This window comes from Hetaerina americana, unplaced genomic scaffold, assembly GCF_022747635.1.
Source record: "Hetaerina americana unplaced genomic scaffold, ioHetAmer1.1.p SCAF_19, whole genome shotgun sequence".
NCBI classification, from domain to species: domain Eukaryota; kingdom Metazoa; phylum Arthropoda; class Insecta; order Odonata; family Calopterygidae; genus Hetaerina; species Hetaerina americana.
Window position 1 is genome coordinate 165349 of NW_027286752.1, and position 23977 is coordinate 189325.

The 23977-nt window shown below is 33.1% G+C and overlaps 1 protein-coding gene and 1 long non-coding RNA gene across 2 annotated transcripts; both read left to right on the plus strand.

Annotated features, from left to right (window-relative positions):
* Positions 1-6688: 6688 nt before the first annotated feature.
* LOC139687262 (uncharacterized) lies at positions 6689-15253 on the plus strand. Its single transcript, XR_011700628.1, has 3 exons — positions 6689-6839; positions 7693-7827; positions 15192-15253. It is a non-coding gene; the product is annotated as an uncharacterized lncRNA (long non-coding RNA).
* A 78-nt stretch (positions 15254-15331) lies between these two features.
* LOC139687261 (uncharacterized) lies at positions 15332-23187 on the plus strand. Its single transcript, XM_071584398.1, has 3 exons — positions 15332-15580; positions 20718-20948; positions 21597-23187. The coding sequence occupies exons 1-3, from the start codon at positions 15361-15363 to the stop codon at positions 21725-21727; spliced, it is 582 nt and encodes a 193-aa protein (XP_071440499.1). The 5' UTR covers positions 15332-15360; the 3' UTR covers positions 21728-23187.
* Positions 23188-23977: the final 790 nt, after the last annotated feature.

Below are 23977 nucleotides of genomic sequence, written 5' to 3' on the forward strand. Positions count from 1 at the left end.
TACAAGGAACTTCCTTCTTGGGGTAAGCATTAACTTGATACATTTTTTTATTAACTACAAAGTCGCAGAGGTATAAATGCTGGCCAGATTTGTTATAAGGGTAACATGATTGCCTGCAAATCTAAAAGTCAGGGGTTCAAGTCTCACCTCGGGCACTTAAGTTGAGGTTACTTAGGTAATTCAGCCCAGTGAAACCTGATGTGAGGCAAAACTTCATCAGGAGACCAAAGGGAAAACAGACCCCACGAGAGACGCCCAGAAATAAAGAAAAACACCATGTTGAAACACCACAATAGATAAAACCATTCATAGAAAATATCAGGGATACAGGAGGATATCAGATTATATTGTATTTGGTTTAGACGTAGGAATAGAGTGATCAACTCACGCAGTTCTCTGGGAGTTAAATTGGATTCAAATTGAAATTACTGCTCATGAACGGAACAAGGAGGGGAAGGAGTACAAGAAAAGGGAAGGTAGGAGACTGAAATGGGGTGAAAAGGATGGAGTTGATAAAATTCTGAGGGAGGATAAAGAATGAGTCCAGCAGAATATATATTGTAATATTTCAATCAAAACATAAATAAAGTGGCAAAAAAATAATCGGAAGGTTAAATATAAAAAGAAATAGGAAGCCATTGATTACAGAAGATATGATTCGGTAGATGGTTGAAAGAAGAAAATGAAGCATATTAACACAGAATGCGGGCGAAGAAAATACAAAGAGATAAACAATGTGCCAAGGCAAGAACTAATATAGCAAGGGAAATATGGTGGGAATACCAGTTCAAGAATAAGTAAAGTTTACACAGACAAGGCAAAATTGCCACTATACAGAAAGATGAAGGTAATGACAGGTTTTAAGAAAGGCAAATCAATGAACACTATTAGAGATTTAAATGGTAAAATATTAAAAGAAGCGGAAGAGGTTCTGACAAAGTGGAAGGAATACATAGATGAATTAATGATACAGATAACAGGCCTGTGAGTTATGATTGGATAAAGAAAGGTAATATGATGTCAATAAGGAAACCTAAGGACCAGGAATACTTGACTGCGAGATTAAAAAAGCAATGAAGGAAATGAAATTGAGGATTTCATTTCCGTCAATGCTTTTTCATGTGGGAATAGATAAATTCTTTGTATGTTCACTCAAGGTGAGCTTAAAAGCCCGGGATTGGAATTATGTGGTGGCTAATGTATAGGCTTACCACAGAGAGTGCCCAGAAAACCCAGGAGGCAGATTTTTTTCAGTGGTATCCCAATCCTTACGTGAGGTGCTTTGTGGTGATCACTTTGAGTGAGTACGGCATCAATTGGATGGGACGTTCAACTGCAGACCCCTTGGCACCTTTCGACGAGAGTAGGCTAATGCCAATGCCAAGTTTATCTCCATCCTTCCTTTCATATCCATCCCTAATGGTGCAAATGACCTTAGCTGTTGGTCGCCTTCCCTTAAACTACTACTACTCAAAAGTCAGAGAGGCCAGATTCATAACATTTCAGGGGTAGAGCAATAGGTGACAGGTGAAAATGTCTTGGAGACAATTTATAAAATGAGACAATTTATACAATGAGACAATTTATACAATGAGACAATTTACAAAATGAGACAATTTATAGTTCAGGATATACCATTCAGTTGATTATTTCAAGCATGCCAGTTTCAAAATTAAAAAATAGCCTATTTTCCTTCCGGAATTCATCATTTGCTGGTCTCACATGGTATAGCTGGAAGGATAGCAGCATCCATTCCTTCTTCCTCCGGTTAAAGTCAATAACACATGTACCTTTTAAAAGCAGCCTAATGGGGAGCAACAAAAAGAATTCTTAAAATCTTAACTGTCTCAAAATTCACCATGTGGAAATTCTCCATCAAGGAGAACTGATACAAAATCCATACATTCCTCTCAACAATTTTATTACCACGGTCCAGAATTGATACCTTGCATCGTGATAACTATATCTCCAAGTATAACTTACAAAGTTTGCATCATCTCTTCCTTTATTTCTTATAATCTTAATTATGCTGTCCACCAACTGTATAAGTTTAAACCAAAGAAATGTCAAAACAATTATGAAGGAGAAGGGGGAGTTATGATAGAATAGGGAAAATAAATCTCATGCTAGGGTTCAAAATGCAAGGGGTCACAACACCCATATTTTCCCTGGCTTTTCACGAAAATTTTTTTTTTCCAGAAACAGGTATGGGATGTAGTAAGCATAACTAAATATTAGTTTTCTCTAATCAGTAAATTTTTAGTGACCTGGTAAAGCCTTTGGCCCTCATAGGTCCCTGGGAAACATAGAAGTTTGAGAAATAATTAATCCCATAATATTTACTCAAATAAAACACCATGACCAAAATTCAAGAATATATCATTCACACATCACAAAGTGAAGGAATCGTGATGGTAAGAGAATGTGTAAAGAAAATAAGAAATCACAGTGATAGACATTGGCACTTATACAGTCAGGTGGAAGAACAGTCAGGAACTAAGAAAGGGAAATCCGTAAATACTTCCAGAGATGCATCAGGAAAATTAATGAAACCAGAAGATGATGAGAAAGGATGATGAAAAAGTACAAAAACTTTATATTTATCTTTATGTTAGGTCCGGGAATGTCAGATAGAGAGATGAAAAAAGCACCAGCAGTAAGGGAAATCAATGGGAGTATTAAAGATACAACAGGTAGCACCCATACATAATCACTCACGGGTGAAGGGAATTTGTAAGAAAAATGTACTCAAAATGGTTTTGATGGGCTCTTTTTGGGCATCAGAGGGAGGAGTTTAGCTAGTAGATAGTCAGATTGGTATTGATTCCCATCCTAAAAAGCAAAAGTCAGCAGATGGTGAGCTAGAAAATGCATTGATGGAAATGAAATCAAAGATTATAGGAATAGAAAATCTCTGCAAAACTGTTCAAGAATTAAGGAAACTGAAAATGAAAGAGTTTTAACGGAAAAATTTGCATGATTTGTGAGGATGGTATTTTGTTGTAAAACTTAAGGCCTTAGATCAGTAGTACTACCACCCCAAAAAATGGAAAAGCAGCAGTAAGAGAGGATTGCAGATCTATAAGCTTGATATTATATGCAGCAAAGGTATTAATTAGGATCATAAACTAAAGGATTAAGAAGAAAGCAAATGATTTCACAAGGGTAGATCAGTTTGGGTTTAGAAAGTAGATGGGTATGCATGATGCTATAGGTTACTAGTAGAAAGATTCATAGAATATAACCAGGATGCAATTTGTATACTCCATGGATTTTGATAAGGTTTTCAATAAAGTAAGCAGGACACATTTAAGGAACTTTTTGCAGAAGATAGGAGTAGACATGAGGGATGAACAACTTGTCTGGAACCTGAAAATATTTCAAGAAAGAGAGGGACATAAACTAGAACAAATAGAACATTTCACCAATTTAGGAAGTGTTTTGGGGGACAGTGGGCAGAATAGTTGAGGCATTAAAAGATGAATTGTGTGGGTAATGAAGCTTTTATGAAGATGTAGGTGTTGATGGCAAGTACCATAAGTAAAAATGTAAAAAAAGACTGGTGAAAACTTTTAAATGGGGTGTATTTTTGTATGTCAGGGAAACTTGGTCATTGAGGCAAGAGCAAATTGAGGCAAGCAAACTTAAATTGGAGGCTTTTGAGATGTGGCTTTGGAGTAGAATAGAAAAAATGAAGTGGATGGAAAGGAAAAAACAATGCAATTTTGGGCATGGTGGGAGTAGAGAGATGGCTGTTAGGAGAAATTTGAAGGAAGGAGAATGGATGCAGAACATACTGAGCAGAAATAGGAAGCTTAAAATGATCATTGAGAGGTGAATGCTGGTAACAAGTCACTATATTCACAGTTGAAAGTGAATTTGCTATTAAAGTGGTATGTAATTCCCTTCTCTTATTACAGGTTGCAGGGGCAGTTGTCACTTATGAATTTGTTCTCCTGCAGCTAGACACTGGCAGCACTGGATAACCCTTTTGTTTCCAAGCATGAGCTTTTGTAAATTATAGAAAAGAGATGGTTGTTGAAATAATTTGGTGCATTGATAATTGTGGAACCACTTGGGACTCAGAGAGATAAATTCTATGGTATATTAGTGGTGACAATAACGTATGGTATATTAGTGGTGGAAGATGAAGCATTAATTTCCAGGAATATTTAAAACATATTGAGAATTATATAGGGCGTCATACGTATGAAATATCTTGAGAAATATTTAATCAAATATGTGGTGTGGTTCTTAAGTTTCCATTTCAACATACGCATTCTCCTTCAACTTCACAACTATAAAGTGTGGCAAGACTGTCAAATAAGTCACCTGTACTGAAATTATCTCGTAAAAGTGCTTAACATCTTACATAGTCTATAGAATAGCAAAGCAAAAGTTTAGAGCTTGTTTAAGAATTATAAAGTGGCTACCTACGAATAGATACACACTGATGTACAAACTGTGTTAATTGCATGATGTTTTTTATAATGACTGCATGGTTTCCTGAATTCTGAGTTTTAAATAATATAAAGATGATGGTACTATGTGATACTTATTTATTTGAAAAAAACCTAAATAATATGGTGGACACAAAGGCAAATAAAATTCTCTATTCTCAGGTGGCTCAACAGAATATGGGAAAATAAAGTTTATATTATACCAGTTTCATAGACAGGGCCACAGAAAACTAGACAATAATAATATCAATAGCAGAGGGCATTGAGTGTGTTATCTGAGAATCCCTTTCTTAGACTTGTTACTCTTGGCTAAAAAATTGACATGGTTAACTATTAGACCTGGGTAGAATTTAAGTCTATTGACTGAGAGATCTCAGATTCAATTCCTGGTCAATGTATTTGGAAAACCCTATCTAAAACCCAATCATTACAATTTTCTGGACATCAGGAATTCATGGAAACATGAGTCTGAAGTAGCATATATTCTGATATGAGGCAACTTGGTTAATTACCAGTACAAGATTACTGCAGGCCTTCAGATATGCTTGATAGATCCTCAACATAAAAGTTAATCACTAAGTAATGTGGGCTTAAAAGCCAAAAATTAGAAGAACGAGACATTATTGAACAATAAAACTTGTAGGACTTTATTTTTGTCATAAATAAAAACAGGTTGCCAATAAATAAATGATTAAAAATGGTGACATTAAGTAATGAGCCCAGATGATTGATAGACTGAGGAAGAAAAATAAAAAAAATGATTCAAGGCAGCACAAGGAGAATACTATAAAAAAATGGCAAGAGTCTGCTAATGCATTGAATGAAGATGGTGATGGCATACCAACGTACTCCAAGAGTAGTGCTTAAAGGGGTGAACCCTTCTTCAACCTTCATGGTAAACTGGAGGCATTACCACACAATAATAAGACTCTTAATAGATATTTTGGGAGACTATGGATGCATAAGATGTACCTATAATAGGCAGTAACTTTTAGCTAACATTAAGTCAGACCGGTAAGACAATAAAAACGACAGAAAATTGTTCCACGACTTATCTATCATAGTGGCAAACCAATAAGTGATTCACAGTGAAGGACAACATGAGGTTGAGGCTCCTAGGCTGGTAACATGAAGGTTGCTTTGATACGATTACATAGAGCTTACCTTGTGGCAAGTCATACATTGTGTGAAATGAACTTTTGGTGGAGGGAGTTCCTTTCACAGTACTAGCTGAGCTTTCCAAAATTTTCTTGCTTTAAAAAATTAGAGACATTGTAACTTAGCTGCCATTCTTAAGGTATGAATTAAAAATCATATTGACAGTGGCACCAATGTCAAAACACTCAATGTGATATCTCATCACTGGAAGCTACAGAGGAGACAATATTGAATGGGAAATTCCAATGCCAAAGTCCCCTTAGAGGCTTCCACAACTGGGAAACAGTAGCTAATACAGGCCTAATGCTCTCAGCTAAGTTAGAACCCAACAACCTCTGGTAAATTTTGAACTATTGCACATTATATTACCATATACCATCTACCCTTGAGGTTTAATGCCATAATTAAGCAACCTAACAGTGTGATAAAGGTTTGGAATAAGTCTGACAAATTATAAAACAACATTATAAAGCATTTCGAGACAACAAAAGTATGTTTTATCTCTGAGAAATTGATTTTTCTACTCCTTCACACAACCTATGTCCACTGGACAAAAATTTGTAGATTACCTATTTTTATCCATTATATAGTGTGAATAATTTCCCTCTAATGCCCAATATTACCACCACAGTAGTAGTTTCTTCATTTGCATAATACAAGTACTTCTCAAATTGATAACTTTACATCAGCTAATATTGAACTAACTTGATAGTACCTCTTCGGCATCTCAGAAACATCTTCTAAAGATTGTCCAAGAACATCACTAGAATCTAGGAACTGATGAAACTGTGCTACTGAAAAAAAGAGTTCTACGGAAAAATATCTTTCATTTATTTTTTAAATGGCAGCGGTGGCAGACCTTAAAGAGCTCCGCACTTGACCTAAATAGTCCGGCAATCTCTTTCATAATTATTTTTACTTCAACAAAGGGCCTAATAAATTTAATACCAGGTATATGATGAGCACCATCCGCCTTTTGTCTATGTAATACAAATAATCTGCTTACATAACTGGCGCCTTAATTTAACACGCTAGTTTGACTTCCGTTATTTCGCTGTTATATGGGAAGGTGATGGGGTTTTGTCAGACGTCTGTCCGAGGACTGTTCCTCTAAGCAGCCGACGAAGTTCGTGTTGATGTGTTTTTACTACTAGGCACCAATAGAGGTCAAATTATTATCAAGAGAGGGAAAATTTCGATCAAGTAAAACTCCTATGCGTGGTAAGTAAATTACAACTTTGCGTAACCTGTAATGAACGATCATATTTCATGACAATATTGTAATAATTGATACTCATGCTTTTTAATAGCCAATTGTCAGTGTATACATTTACCAGCATATGCGGAATTTTGACAATAGGAAAAATAATTTTTACGCGTATTCTCAGCTTTCGTATGTGCTGAGCATAACACACAGCCAATGCCATTTGTCGTGTACCTGTAAGTATAATATTATAGTTTTGTGTTGGCATGACATAACGTAAACAATTTTTTTATTGACAGCATAGAAATGAGATCTTAAATTGAAACGTGAATTTATTCAATTACCATTGGTACTTAATCTCTCCACATAAGCCGTACTATAGGCATTATAGGTAATATATAAGAGGCTAATGCAAAACATTGCTGAACATCTGCTATTATTACCAAATGTAAAATATAGACTTTTTTCTTATGAAGTCCATTTTGTTCAGACTGCCTATGCCATGGCTACTTAAAAATATGCAGCCATAGTAATGTTATCTCTTCAAATTAGACTAGGCAGCTGGGGAGTGTTTTGCCATGACCCAATGTAGGTACCAGAGTAGCTCACTACGAGATACATCATGTATCTGTGGTAGAAATGATGGTATTGAATAACAGCTGGTCGTCGAATATTCTATTCGTATTTGTCTTCTGCACTTTAAATTTGATAGACTATGTCGAGAATGTTGAAATTTAAGTTGATTATAATTGGTGACAAAAATTGATATTAATTCTTTGGTGCTTTAGCGTTCGTCTAAAGTGATGAGTGAATGTCACGTTGAATATAACAAATATTATTTAATTTGAATGTATATATATATACTTATAGGTTCATCAAGATTTCATCTTAGTAGACGGCTTAGGTGTTACAGGACTCAAATAACAAAAATGAAATCACTTTTGTGACTGGATCATGATGGCAAAAGTTATTTTGGAAATATATGGCCTATCACTGTGCTAGCTCGTAAGTAAATAATTATATCACCTTTCCGGTCATGGAAACAAATGTTTCAGTTTATGACATTTTTGCACCTAAATATTAATTAATATCCCTCAGGGATATTGTCATCTTTTCTTGTTTGGCCGAAAATTACCTTTTTTTATTTTTAAAGCTTAATTTTGCATTAACTAATTAATACAGTAGTATTGGTAAATGTCTTTTTTCCACTTAGCTCTGAATTCAAACAACAGATGTTCTTGATCATGTTAAATATCTTATATTTTTAGTTCATATGAGTGTTAAATGTTATCTGTATTTTATGAAGAGTAGTATAAAGGGGGAGAGTGATATTTTTTGTTGTCAGTATTTAGGCATAGATACATCAATAGTCTTAGATTATAGAAATAACATTTTTGTAAGGTGTTAGAAGTTGATTTCATCCTTGCTTGCAGTAGCTATTGTTTTTATCATATTTTTATTTTGAAACATTGATGATTTAATTATTTTTGTGTAACCACCCATTCATTACCTTTTTTTATTTAACGAAGTAGGTAAATGGAATTCATTGAGTAATGCTTAAAATATTGATATAATTTTAATGTAGACACACTTTATGTAGTTAAATGTTATTCTTCAGCGATGGAATTTCAACAGCTTTGTTATTTTTGGGGGTGGTTACCTCAATTGATTCAATAAGCTTGGTTTCAAATCAAGGATGTGGGAGAATTTTTCCATAGTATCCTGATCCCTACTTGAAGTACTAAGAGCAAAGCACTTGAAGCAGAGTATGCCATCCGGTTTCTCTCCACCCTTCCTCCATTCCTCGAAGATCCTATCCCAACCAAATTACCCACCCCTTCCTGTTGGTGCACATGGCCTTTGCTGTTGGCCACCTCTTTACACTCTGAAATTGTTGCATTGAACTGCGCATTAGCGGATGACTCCGTTAAAAGTTTCTGTTGCAGCATCTCCCACAGTTTCTTTGGAACCTCCCCTAATGACAACTGCTACTTCAATAAGAATTTTTTTGATACTACAACTGGAAACATTGTATTACATGGCAGCACTGAACATACTCATTAACTTGTGTTCCGAGTTAGAATAACAAGGAAAGGAAATAATATTCTATTTCTCATGGTGACAAACCACCCAAAAATGATGTTCCCGACATTCAAGAATGACGTCCAAGACCTTAAAATGATACACAAAGAAATTCAAAATGAGGGTTTAAGATATAAATACAGTGAAAGGAATTCATAGGAATCAGAACAATACCTTTAGAGTGATATTTATGTCAAAATATTTCATGTCCCTTCTGTTTCCTTGTCAAAAACTGAAAGTAGTTATTGATACATATGGAAGTTATGAAACCATCGAAAATCATATGTGAGCATGTGGCCACACAAAGTAATGAACCATGGTAAAGTCAGAAGAACCTAGGACTGGATAGGTGATACAAAATTGAAAGTCTGCTTAAGGTACAAGGTAAAGGTGAAATACGGAAAAAACATTTCAAACATATGTAATCAATGAAAATCAATGAAAAGAATAGGGCAAATACTTTGGTAAACATAAATTTTGAATATTTCAAAGACCGCAGTTGCATTATAGTCAGGACAGCATGCAAAAAGTGAATGCTTTATGCATATTCCTATACCATGTGTAATACTTACCTAGTTAACCAAGTAAAAAGTTGTACAGAATGTATGAATTAATGACGGTTATATCTTTATTTATTTATTTATCCTTAGTCCAAAACCAGCAATTTTTGGCCTTTACATCAGACTATTAACATCAAAAACAATGGAGACGATTACAAACACCCAAATCCTAGGTGAAGGAAAATCAATTCAGGCAGGAATCGAACCCGCGACCCTTGGATTGGCTGATGAGGATGTTACCTAGCCACCACAGAGGCCAGCTCTCTTCTTAATTTAATTGTTTATTAGAGCAAGTGCTGCTATTTACCCCTTAAATTTACGAATATACATTAACCAAAATTACTATGCTAAAATATTGGCAATGAAGATTAAATGTCTTCTTGGATGTTCTATTATGTCAGGTATTTCCCTAGGTCAGAGGCAGTCTTTATCGTTGGACTTCACCTCTAATTTTGTGTACTGCAGTGATGGTTATTTCATTATGATTTATAAAAAAGAAACATTCTTAGCTTTAACAATGAGATCATGCCAAGAAAAATAAATAATCAAGTTATCAAAGTTTGATTTGAGGATTTCCCTGTCAGCCACAGCTAGAGAATGATCATTTGATTATGTTTTGATATTTTATCTGCAATTATCAGAATATATATTTAGTTAAAGACAGTGCTTGCATAATTACTAAAAATTAGGAACAGATGGGGCCCATTAGGAACATACTTGGCCCTTGGGTGTGTTATAAATTCCTCAGGCAAGAAATAAGTTCACCTTTGTGCAAAGTATCCTACTATTAAGGTAATTGGATATCATTATTTCACATTTCCAGATTAATAAGGTCAATGTGAAGTCTGAATTCAAAAAATTACCATATTGGCACTTAAGTAAAAAGCAATGAAATTTAAAATAAGTACGATATATTGAATTTTCTTTTGTCAGTACTTATAAAAGTACTAATTTTATATATATATATATATATATACATACACATATATACATATACATGTATATATATATATAATATATATACATATATATATATATATATATATATATATATATATACATATATATATATATATATATATATATATATATATATATATATACATATATATATATATACATATATATATATATATATATATATATATATATATATATATATATATATATATATATATATATATATATATATATATATATGCATAGTATCTCAGTGATTTAAATTCACTTTCATAATATTTGAACGGAACCTGGCATAAAAAACTGTTAAAAATGCATGCCCAGATTGATCAACATAGTCCTACCTCCTAGTTTTTAGTCGGATCTTTGAACAATGAATTTCCTCTAATTATTCGTCAGTATTTTATGATGTACAAGGAACTTAGTTTTTTAAGCTCTTTCAATATGTTTTTGAATGATTCTGCCTTAGGACATTTATTATATGAAATTTTTTTAAGCATATGTAATGTGCCTTTTAAATTCCTTAATTTCAGTATTTAGGTACAGTATTGCCAATGTTTACTTATGCAAGATGATGATTGGGAAACATTCGCTGGTAGGGAAACATATAGTATTGCTAGTCTAGGGACTAGAAATCTAGAACTAACTTTTGATTTTGAAGCTTGAATGATTGTATGAATAACATTCCAGTTGTTGCATTTGTTGATAGTGTTTGAAGTTAAAAATAAGTATCACATTTGAAAGTGTCCTTAAGAAAGGATAGAAAGGGTCCTTATTTCAAATAAGAATCACATCCCATATCTCTAAGATTGTTTTTAAATTCAGGTGTTCTGGATGCAAATCAAGTAGAGTTGATATCATTCACATTCACCCATCTAAATAATTTCTAATTGATTAACGTGTACAATTCTGAAGCATTACATCATTATTTATTAGTTTCACTAAGGTAGGTTTTGGATGAACTCAAACGTAACTCCCCTACATTTCTTTGCCCAGCTTCACAAGATGACCTGACATACTTCTGCGAAGCCTTCTCCATTTCCTCCTACACATCACCTTTCATTCCTTCTAACCTACCAATTCTTTGCCTCCCTCTACCTTGCCTGCCTGATGTCGTTCCCTCTGTCCCAGTCTTTAATATTCCATCACCGATCAAAATTATATTCAACCACTTTTCATTATTCCTTTGGATTTCTCCAAAAAAAAAACCCTCTCTACTCCCCCACCATGATATGCCTATTTCTTTGTTTATTTTGTCTCTGTCCATTTTACTTTTTCTATCTTTCTCCACACCCACATTTCAATAACCTCCACAAAATGTCTATTATCTTTCTTAAATAACCAAAATGCCCCACCATAGAAACTATAGATCAAGGTTTTTTATAGTCTGTTCATTAGATCTTTGATTAAGAAGCTTTTCATCAATGTAGCTCTTCTTTTTGTGTCTGTACTGCTTTGACCATCTAAAATACTAGCAAGATAAGTCAAATGTTATACATGCCTAGTTTTTGCTCTGATGCGATAAGGCTTTCGATATACAATATTAGTTAGTTCAATAGTTTCAGCCTCAACTTTGTGGAAGTTCATTTTAATAAATGAAAAAGAAACACTTTGTTCCAATCCACCACTTTATTACAGGTACGACTAGTTTCGACGCTACGGCGTCATCCTCAGGTACCTGAGGATGACGCCATAGCGTCGAAACTAGTCTTACCTGTAATAAAGTGGTGGATTGGAACAAAGTGTTTCTTTTTCATTTATTACAATATTAGTCTTTTATTGAGGGAGTTTATTTGTCTAAAATTGCAAAGAATTGTTTATACTCCCTTTCAAAAACTTTTTTGTCTTAAAGTTAGTGACTTCTAGGGAATTGGTCGATGAAAAAGGCTACACTTGTTGATATTGCACTGGGCAAGGTCATGCCATTCAGACAAGAGGCTAGTCTCTTGATTCATTCTTTAACATCTTTGGTGGAAGTATGACCTCTTAAAAGTGAAATTACACCTCCTTCATTTTATATTGCTATATGTTTTTTAAAATATCAACATTGCTAGCTTACAAATTTTCAATTACCTAGTCCAACAACATCAACATTACAAGCCTCATCTTGAATTGATGGTTCACTATTTGGTATTTAATAACTAAAATATCACTTTCTATTAAGGATAGTGTTCATTTGCATCCTTCATTATTTAAACAATTTTCAATATTATTGCTGTAATTAGCTGAACTTTTACTCTTCAGAATTATATTTCTTCCATCCTCTGTACTTGGTACCACTTTTGATCTTGGCTGTAGTTACTTAACACTCCCAGTAAGATAAGCCTCACATGTATCTGTTTCACAGTCCATGAAGGTAGGTCAGATATGGTTTAAATTAATTGTTAATAATAATATTTTTACAAGTACCAACGCTCCTCATCACTTCAAAAAAACATTCGTATAGCTTTATTTTTCCATGAAAATTGCCAGAGACTTGCCATATGGGCTAAACTTTTAGACATGAATGCATAAATTCTCTTAAATATAAGATAGATTCAGTGAGAATGATGTGCATCACCTTCACCTCTCATTAAAACCCCTTTTGTTAATGAATTATTTCTCATAATTAATTTTAGGGGAAGACAGGTTGGGATCAACATACAGAAATTCTTAGTTTGCTTTATTGCTAGTCATCTCAATTTTACAAAGTTTAATATGCCTGAGAATTGAGGATTTGTATAGTAACTGGTTCAAGGTTACTTCTGAAATAGTTGTAGTCTTTTTTTGTATTTTCTTCATATTAAATATATATTGTTTATATATGTTGGTTAGTATCATTCAGTGGAAATGATCAATAAAGGTATAAACAGAAGGAATACAAGGTAGTTTAAGGCCATAGAGGGAATAAAATCTATGACATTATGCATTAAGAAAATAAGTTCATGTAAAAACAGCAATGGTAGTGTCCTCTCTGCTTGGCTATTTATTAAGTTGCAATTGAATTAGGAGGTTAACTGAAGGGCTTCATACAATAGTAAGAGTAGCCTAACTAATATATATATATATGTATATATGTATATATATACATATATATACATATATTTTATATATATATATATATATATATATATATATATATACACATTCAAACACGAAATCCCACCAAACGGCGAATAAATACTCATATATACAGAAACATATATAAGGAAAAGGGATAGGAACACGTATAAAGGACGAACACAATAGAGGTGGGGAAGGCGGAATCGAACGGATCACAAGAGTAAAAATATTTCCTCAACCGGGACTCGAACACCGGATCTTTCCACTTGCCGGGCGGATGCTCTTTACCTCTTGAGCTATCGAGGATATGTAATTTACCCTGAGAGGGAAATATTTTTACTCTTGTGATCCGTTCGATTCCGCCTTCCCCACCTCTATTGTGTTCGTCCTTTATACGTGTTCCTATCCCTTTTCCTTATATATGTTTCTGTATATATGAGTATATATATATATATATATATATATATATATATATATATATATATATATACACACACACACATATATAATATATATATATATATATATGTAATAACTAATACACAGTACTTAATCTTCCATGTAGTCCTTCAGTTACTTTCAAGATACATTGTTCACTAGGTACATATGTTCTTATGAGAAAATAATTTTCTGTGGTTCAGTACATCACCAAAAATTTATGTAAAGAGCCTCACTCCAACCTCAATGATTAAATGAAATGATGTCTCCCAAATTAGTTCCCTTAAAAAATAGAAAGTATGTTACCAGGTTTTTACATAAAAATATAAATTTACCTGAGGTAACAAGAGTAAATGTTACTACAAGAGAAAAATAAAACATCACTAAACCCTAATGAAGTTTTGCACAACCACAAGAGTGTACTTATGTTGCTACATGGTGAACTTATAATGTTAATATAGATCATCAGTGATTCTTTGTTACATCTTCTGCATATGTTACTGTAGAAAAAGTAACCCATACTCATGGTATACTTCTGATTGGTATTAATTCGAGTATTATTTAGAATTAGATTTTCATGGTTAAAAGAAGCCATAAAAACTGTCTATGCTTTTTTTTGTTAAATTTTATGAACCTACTCTACTTCTAATGGTACCTTAAAATCATCTCCACATGGTGTCATACATTCAGATCATTTTTTCCTTGCGCTCACTCTGTTAATGAAGAGTAGCCATTTTGATTTGCAGATAAATAATAATTGCAGTAATTTCAAGAACTGAACTAATTTTTTGAAAGAATTGACCTTGCCTATTTTGTGAATGCTGACATCACTGGAGTCTATGTTTATGTTGAGAATTTCTTCCAGCCAGTGTCTCTATCTTTCACTCATTGACTTTCTACCACATACAGCCTTAACACTAAGTACTGTCTTGTATGTTAATACGGTGCTACACTGTCGTAAAATTGATGTAATTTTTATATTTTCAAAAAATTCAAATGAGCTACCTAACTGGGTGTATTTTCATCAGTAACTCATTCTTGGGGAAAAATATACTATGCCTATTCATATAGCATTTTTTTCTTTAAAAATGTCCTCAAAATCATTGTTACTCATCCTCCATTACTTTCAGCCACATAAACTTTCCTAGAAGTAGGAGTACCTCTAATTTCCCTTTTTTAGTTAAAATTATTTCTCTTCCATTCAAACTCATGTTCATACATTCAGCTTACTTCATGTTGTGTTGTGCCTCATGTTTATGTTTGTGTTTATGTGTTTCTATTTACAAGCTGCAGATGCAGGGCAGGGTGCTCTCTAGAGAGAGGGGTTATTTGTAAGAGAGAGGAGGGAGCATTGGGGAGGGATTATTGTGTGTGTGCGCGGGGGTCAGGGGAAGGGGGGAAGAGAACAAGAGGGTGGAAGGCCCGAGTGTGAGAGAGGAAGAGGGGTACAGTCACGATGAACAAGCACAAGGGGTCAGTCATCACTGGTCGGATCAGCCGACCCACCCGTGAATATCGAGCTCCTTCCTCGGCCATCTTCTCACGCCGTTCCTCCTCTCTGACCCACCCTCCTCACCCCCGGCACCGCCCTTCCTCCGCCTCTCCTCATGCTCCTCCGATGGTCTTGGCTTGTCGCTCCCCCTCTTCTTCAGTCTCCACCCTCAGTCGCAGAGCAGGTATTGTGCAATCTTTTGAGAAATCTTTCTTACTTGCTTCTCCACTCATTGCTCCTATTTAACAAATTGTTTGTATTGTAACTCCTGTGGTTCCATGCCTCATTAAGCTGCTTAATTATGTTGTTTTGTTTGGCTTTTACACTTGTTATTAACCTAATGGTGTAGGAATAATGCATAATTATTTCATCTGATAATTCCTTGTGTTAATCAATTGTGGCAGTATGTGGCGTGTGAGTTAGTTTGCTAGTGCAATTTTCCCACAGCAGAAAAGGGCATACTTTCTCAATATTTCAGTTTTCAATGGAAGATTGCAATTATTAATCGAAAGTAGCTAATAACATGACCATGATACGCTGGTTGAGTCAGGTGAAAGTGATTAATAGTCAGAATTGTGTGAAGGCTAATTCAACTTGCCTCCTTGGGTATATTTATATTCATTTAATTTAAATATATTTTTACATTCAAAATACAAAGTATATGATCTTTCTTTGGTTTTTTAAAACATTTTCACTTAAAAGTAAGCTTAAGAATTATTCCTTTCCCCCAAATGATTGTCGATGATGTTGAAATTTGAGCTGTAATATTACACAGTGTTATCATTTTTGTACAAATCCGTGTAATACATTCAACAATGTTGTCTTATAGGAAAATATTGAAATAGCATAAAAAGATAATGCATCTTAATGTGTAAATTGTCAGTTTTCAATTTAGACTGTAAATATCCCATATGTTTTGTAATTATTCCTTAAAATTGGAAAGAACCATATAATCACTCTGAAGATTAGAGCTTATTGTAAGCTTGTAATGTAGTTGATTTCATTGAAAGAGTGTAGTTGATTGTTAAAAAAGTGAGTGTTCAAATGTTTCATATGAGGGCTGTTCAATAAAGAGGGATCATACATTTTGGTTTGCATTGTTTATTGTGCAAAAATTCAGTTGTGTGTTTTTGTTAGCTTAATGTGCAATGCATATGTGGCACAATTTCCATTGATTTGACTCCAGTATTACATCAGTGGCAGCTGTTGCTAGTTGAAAATGTTCAGGTTGCATATGGAAACAAAAGAGGTAACATGCAACACAATTTTTGAAATTTTGCTTTCATCAGAACAAATAACGAACTGAGACTTATCTTATGCTATGCAAGGCTTATGGGGAGTCTGTTCTTCCATAGGGCACAGCTATAGGATGGTAAAAACTGTATAAAGAGGTGAGAAAATCAATTTTAAAGGAAGGTGGACCTGGAGCTCTAGTCGCTATTCTTATAGAGGTAAACAATAGCATTGCTGCTGCTGTTGGGAGAGAAGATTGTTGAGTGAACCTAAGAGAAATATTAGTTTCTAATATCCACTATCAGAAATAGTACTAGTTTCCACTATCAGAAATATTGAAAATTTCATTGTGTCATGCTTATGTTGGTTACAGAAAAATCACATGGAAAGCATCGTTGTTCAGAGTGGGTCCATCGCCACAAAATTGTGATTATCTCATAAAAGTTAATATGAATTGTGTTCCTTATCTCATCAATAGTCCTATCTTAACTTCATGTCATATTTCCCAATGTGAAGGAACACCTTTTTGGAATAAGTTTTTCATAATCAGAAGTAGGCATAGGTGAACTAAATATGCTTCAACTTAACACAACTGCCACCAATACAATCCTGAAGACAAATCAATGAAACCTGGACCCCATATACATTACACAAATATAACATAAAATTAAATTTTATGTTATGTTAATTGCTATGTAAATTGTGTGATTAAAAATGTATGATCGCTATTTACTGAATATCCCTAATAAATCTTCATTATATTTCCTCAGCACTGCTTCTAAAATATTTTAAAAAATATCCAGAGTTAATCGTAATTGTCATATCATTGAAGCAAAGTTTATTGGTGAAACTTTTTTTATTTTTTATTTTCTCCCTTCTTCAAATTTGGCACCCCTCTTTGCCACATTTTTTTGCACAATTTTTCAATAGCTACATTCTTGCACTTTTTTAAAGTCTTTTGGTTGCCAAGCATGTATCTGATGAATTTACTATCCCTAATAGGCATCATTGGTTTATATGAGAGGAAAATTTCAGCTTATCTCATTGTGCATAACTATCCCAGGTGAAAGAATTTATGCATGCTCAGTTTCATGTTGGGGGGAGCTGCTATAAGCTTTTATGCTCTTGGTTTTCTACTTTTTAGTCTTTCTAGCCTTGGCTAGTAAGCATCCTTATGCCACGAGAAACTCTGATTAATTAGTTAGAGCTCAGCTGTGGAATTCCTATAGTTTGAAGAAGTCTTAATCAACTCTGAATAAAAAAATGAAATTACTAAATTTTCATTGAATTGAAATTGTTATTCATTTGTATTTTTATGTGCGTGCCTTTATTTTTGCATATATAATTAATTGTCGCTTGTTTATATTAATACAGCAGTACCGAAATGGAAATTTTGTTTGCTTTTATATCAGAATATTTTAGAAAGTGCGGTAATGGAGCCACAAACTGATTTTAATTACTGAAGTTGCTTGCATTATAATTTTTTCGAACACTTAACAATATCTGGCCTGCACAAGGGTTGTTGTCTCAAGGACTAGTTTTTTGATTGCTTTAGAAGCAAAGTTATTTATATTGATAGTGTGCTCTTATTTAATTTGAAAGATGTTGAATGAAATAATCTTTCCCTCTATCTGTATCATGTAAAACATTAAAACTAAGAATGATATTTTACATTTGATAATTGTGATGAGCAGCTTAATGGCTCTTTTTTAATGTAAAATATTTAAAAATTCTATGGGAGTACTTCATATTTTTTAAGAGAGTTGTTGTTGATCAGTAGGGAAATTGGAAAGAGTGATCATTGATACTAATAGTGATTTCATTATTTATGAGGATGTAGTGAAAAAGTGATTTGTATATTTGGGCTTATGTACATACTTATAAATATCAATTATTGAATAATTAATTAATTAGAAACCCAATAAGGCTTTTGTACTGTCTATCATTTCATTTTGGTAGAATTCATTTTTTTCCATTTTCATGTAGTGAAATCCTTAATGTTAATATTATTTGTTTCACCTGTGTACTTGGTACACTTTTCAAAAAAAACTTTTGCTGCTGAAGTTCAGTTGAAATGTGAAACAATTTTTGGATTTGAATGAAATGACCAATTTATGTTCTTTGACCCCAATTTTTTCATCTTTATGCTGTATAAATCACCATTTTGTATATTTCACATAGAGTTCCGGCATAAATCAACTTGTGGTACTTATACTTGAGGATTGAATCTTAAATTGAGGAAATAGTATCAGTACATGTATTAATGATTTCAATAGAGTTTGCAATTAATGCCCAGATGAATATGGAAAATACGTATATTTACATTTATAGATCATATCTCTAAAATATTCAAAGGAAAAATTACTTAGTTTCCAATCCTTGAGACATTTTAACAGGTGGTTGCATGAAGCATGTTCAAAACTAACCATGTCAGTTTGGGCATTTTCTTTCCAGGTTTTGATACTAAAAAGAATTAGTAATGTCTCTTTTGTAATGACTAATCAGTTTTAATAACTCAAGTATGACTGTGAGGTACCTAACATCAGTTTTGTTGAGTTGTAGTTATTCTTTTTCTAAATAAGCAATTTGTTGATTCTCTATAATTCTTAATGTAAATGGATTTCATGCACATTACTATTTTACTTTCCATAAGCTTTATTCAGGTGATACACACTTTTATACTTAGAGATATGCTTCTAAGTTCCTAGCACAGGTAAAACAAAGTTGTGTTCAGTGAGCCCTTTCTAATTGGGATGACATGGGAGTAAGATAATCCAAATTATCTGTGTTCAGACAGTCAAATTTGTTGAGTTCAATGTGATCAATATGAAGTGGCCAAGTATTATGGTGATACTGAATGTATTATCAATGCTTACCTTGTTGGGATATGACATCCAATGTACATTGTGTTCTAATTGAAATAATGGTTTTTCTGTGTAAATGGGAAAATGTTGTCTATTTATGTTCTCTTCCCTACTACATATTTAATAGGGCTTACTTAAATGTCACTCCTTGAAACATGTAAATAGGTGGTTGCATATTAAAAATTTAAAAGTTCAAATGTTGTGCTATTAGGACATAAGCAAAACTATGGAAACAAGATTTAAAATATGATTGCCATTAGAACCATTGATATTTATGAGTCAGTTGAGGTTTTTTTGGCTCCAGTTCCACTAGTTCTCGGGACTAAGCCTGGAATCCCAACAAAAACATAAATTCCATGCTTTATAATTATAATTAGGTTGTTTTCACACTTACCTAATACCTTATATAAGATTGAAATATCCACCATAAAGAAATGAAGATTCCATAAAACGTTTTAAGATATATTTAACCATGGTGGCCCCTAATGGTGTCTACTCCTGAAAAACATGATTTCTTTGTAGTTGACAGCAGACACCGTGAAATAGTTCTTTTTGTCATTTTATTTGTTCCAAATAGTAAGTTGATCCTTATCATGGAATTTCATTCATTGATAAAATTACAGTGTTTAGGGAAAGCATCAAAAAGAGAGAATCAGTATTTTGTTACAGAATATGAAATTTTTTATTTTGAAAAAATCCAAAAGCTGCATAAAAGGATTAAGACTCAACAAATGTTTATTATGAAATAGCCACTATGTTGGTTCAGATGAAAATATGCACTGTTACTAAGAAAAACTTTGTAGTGCAAGAGTGGTGTTCCAGTATAAAATTTACGGATATCTCATTTGGTTAACAAAGTCACATAAACTGCCGAGTATGAAAAAAAACTATCTCAGAATAATAGAGTTTGGATTTGGCATTTCAGTATTATTTGAATTACACAGATATATGGATTACTGAAACCAGATTAGCTAGAGTCCATTTTTTAAGTTCTGCCATAAATAGATGAAGTATTGTAAACATTCAATGTTTTTAAATTTATTGAATTTGTAAAAAATAGCATCTCTTAACTGAACAAAGAAGGTTTTATATTAATTTCATTCCTTCTCCAAAATTATTGTTGAAAAAATATTTGTTAATGTTTTCAACGGAGAATATTTAGATACTCTTGACTTACTGACATAAATTTTATTCCTGCAATGGCATAACGTATCTCTCTCTCAGTGATGAAGATGCTAGCAGTGATGGAGTCTTCCTCTCGAGGCAGCTGTCAGAGTGGGACTAATGATAATGATGACTTAGCACAAGACTTCTTGACTTCTGGTCGTGCAGGACGTCGAAATGCCTTGCCTGACATTCTTGGTGAGACTGCAACAGTAACTGTCTCATCAGCATCTCCCATTGGTTCTGCTGCGGCTGATCTTCCTTCACAACTTCAGAAACTAACTTTTCAAGGTGAGATTGTTAGATGATATCATCTTTAATTTCATCAAGAGGTTATACACATCATATTCACCCAGTAACCCATATAGCTTGATCAGCGGGCAGTAATTCACGAGATTTTAATTTGGTTCCCTCTTAACAAATTAAATGGCACGCTTACTTATCCCATATTGTTTCCTCATGATTATTTTAAGACTTCAATATTCTTGCTTTTCTTAGAAAAAGGAAGCAAGACATTCGTGCGTAATTATTGATAAGGTTTTGCCAATTTTTCCCAGCAGCAAAATTCAGGTAATGAAGCTGCGGTGGCAAAAAAAATCATAGTTGCAACATAAACAGCATAAAAATTTCCAAAAACCTCATTCAATCTGGAAATTTCAGCTCTTTATTCAACAGAGTACTTGAACTTAGAAGTTTGAAAACAATCAGCTGATAACCAATGGTAAAGTTAGTATGAAATCTAATTTCAGTTTATTTCAGCTCAAAGTTGTTAATATTTATAAAATTTAAAAACTTTCTCATCTTGTTGTGAAATTTAATTTTTTGTTGGGGTGACATGAGTCTTGTTTTGGTGGTTTTTTTTTGTTGCAATCTCATGTTGAGGCATTTGCTGAGTTAGTACATGGGCATAAATTATTAACAGTGCTGTTTTTTCTTTAGATTCATCTAAAAAAGATGATGAATCAGAAGCAGGCAGTAAAACCATGCAAGAAACCAGTCTTAAGAGTGAAGAGGATCCAAAGAGGCCTGATGGGGTTAAAGCTGAAGATAGTGGTGGTGGCCGAAGTTAGTAGTACTCAGGGGTCTAAAACATTTTGTGCTTGTGATTTTAGTATCAGTGAGACTTCCATTGGGCTTGCTGATTAATATCCTCTGGCTATCTTAGGCCATAGGATCTATTTCCATGCTGTGACAAAATTTGTGAAAGTTTACAAATGCGCCATTTAATAAAACTTCATTTGGTGAGAAATGGACACCTGTAATAGTGGTCAGCTGTGGACAGTTAGTTTCTTTTAGGCGAAGGAGTCAGCTGAAGTGAATACGTTTCCACGTGAAGCATGTTTTATAGTATTTCGGTCTATATATGTGGAAGGTAAAATTTTGAACCTTTTTCTGGGAAACTTGAACAGCAGCTACTGTTTTGAGTGAAATGGCTATTTTATTATTCTAGTCTCTGGCAACTCGTGTGAGTTGCTTGAAATTGTTGATCGCGAGTCTCTACTAATGCTTTGGGGGAAAAAAACCATGACAATTTTATGTTATATTGAGTGATGTTTTTTCCATGAAATTTTTACTGTGTGTTTTTCATTTTGTGTAATCATTGTCTTCATTTAATCATTCACTCATCTGTCTTGCATTATCATTCAAAAGAGTTTCATTTCGTTAAAGACATACTTTAATGGGTGCACACGCTTCATTTTTATCACTATTTATTTTTTTGGCGCTTACGTATTCCGTTATCAGTATATTTTTCTTGGTATTCAATTGAATGTTGTAACATTCTGAAGATGGATTATCTCTTCCGTACATTAGATGACAGTAAGATTACTCCATGTTGCCTTTGTGTAGTCTGTTTACAAGGTAAAACATTTTTTTAAGGTTTTCTTAATGCTTTAAGGTAGATTTTTATTTGAATTTTTACAACTCAATTTTTTGTAGAAAAAATATATTTGAGGATAGTTGTTGGCATTGCATGATTTCATAATTATAATAACACATGCATTTGGTAAGGTCTTCATATTTTTTTAATTGTCTACCTCTATTCAGATGAATTATATATTTATTTGACTGTTATGATTTATAACTTATCAGTCTGCACATGACCACACTTAAGAGGTCATCTGTAATGCATTTTAGTGAAGGATAATACTAATAAAAAGCTAGTGGCATGGCATATGTGGTGTGAGTCATAGTATTGCCAGCCATATTTTTGTGTGTCACAGTTTGGAAAAAAATTTAAGAAGCTAATGATTTCATACTGCATAAAATGAAATTTTTATGTGAATTTTTTAAGAACCTATCTGAATTCAGTGTTTATAATATCCAACAGAATAGTATTTCTACTAGGTATGATATATAAATAATAGCCCTGCTGTTAATTAGCCTCCGAAATTAATGGACAGTTATATACTGTGACTCATCTCATATTCAGTATTACATACTTCTGTATTATTATGATCATTGACCTCTTTTCATTCTTTTGTTGAGTAAATAATCTCAGTGAATGAAAATCATGATTATTATAGTTCTCCATTACATCCTTTTTTGTCTTAGCTTTAATAACACTAAGCTGCTGCTTTAATTTTTTTATCTTATATATATATATATATATATATATATATATATATATATACATATATATATATATATACACATATATATATATATATATATATATATATATGTATTTATAATTTTGAGAAAATCAAAATACTGCTTTTTTGCAGTATATTTATTTTTGGTGCTCAAATGTAATTATATAATGGCATAATTGCCATTAAACTATAATTCAATGTAATTAACATATTGCTGTTAAATTGCAACTATGAAATAAGCAGGTGTTGACAACTTGAATATTTTGAAAATATGTCCTGTGTGATTTTTTTTTATTTCTGCACCGTTAATGATACATACATAATTTTTACACATGTATTACCATAGATGAATTATGCTAGATCTATATATTTTGTACAGCTAGGTTTCAATATTAATCAAAATTGGAATACTATCAATGGGACCTCTGTGTGCAAATCTGTGAGGTCATTATTTCGTACATTTTGCCATTCTGTGCCATTCACAGAGGGACTCTTTTCAAAGGATCTTACAAATGAGTTAATCATGCATTAAGTGATTATTTTTAATGTAGAATGACTTTCTGTTCAAAATATCAATGGTATTACCTTCATTCCTCTTTATAGGTGCTATACAGATATTGTTATAGCACATAATTGAGTGAAATGATGAACGTCAATTGTTGGGCAAATTCTTAAATGTATTTTAGAGACTTTTCATGACTACCTTAGAATTTTGCATTTCACCAC

What these genes read in the sequence shown, in the direction of transcription:
- LOC139687261 (XM_071584398.1), top strand. Translation starts at nt 15,361, where the DNA reads ATGAACAAGCACAAGGGGTCAGTCATCACTGGTCGGATCAGCCGACCC. An exon ending in CACCCTCAGTCGCAGAGCAG is followed by an intron (nt 15,581 to 20,717) that starts GTATTGTGCAAT and finishes TCTCTCTCTCAG; the next exon opens with TGATGAAGATGCTAGCAGTG. An exon ending in TCAGAAACTAACTTTTCAAG is followed by an intron (nt 20,949 to 21,596) that starts GTGAGATTGTTA and finishes TTTTTTCTTTAG; the next exon opens with ATTCATCTAAAAAAGATGAT.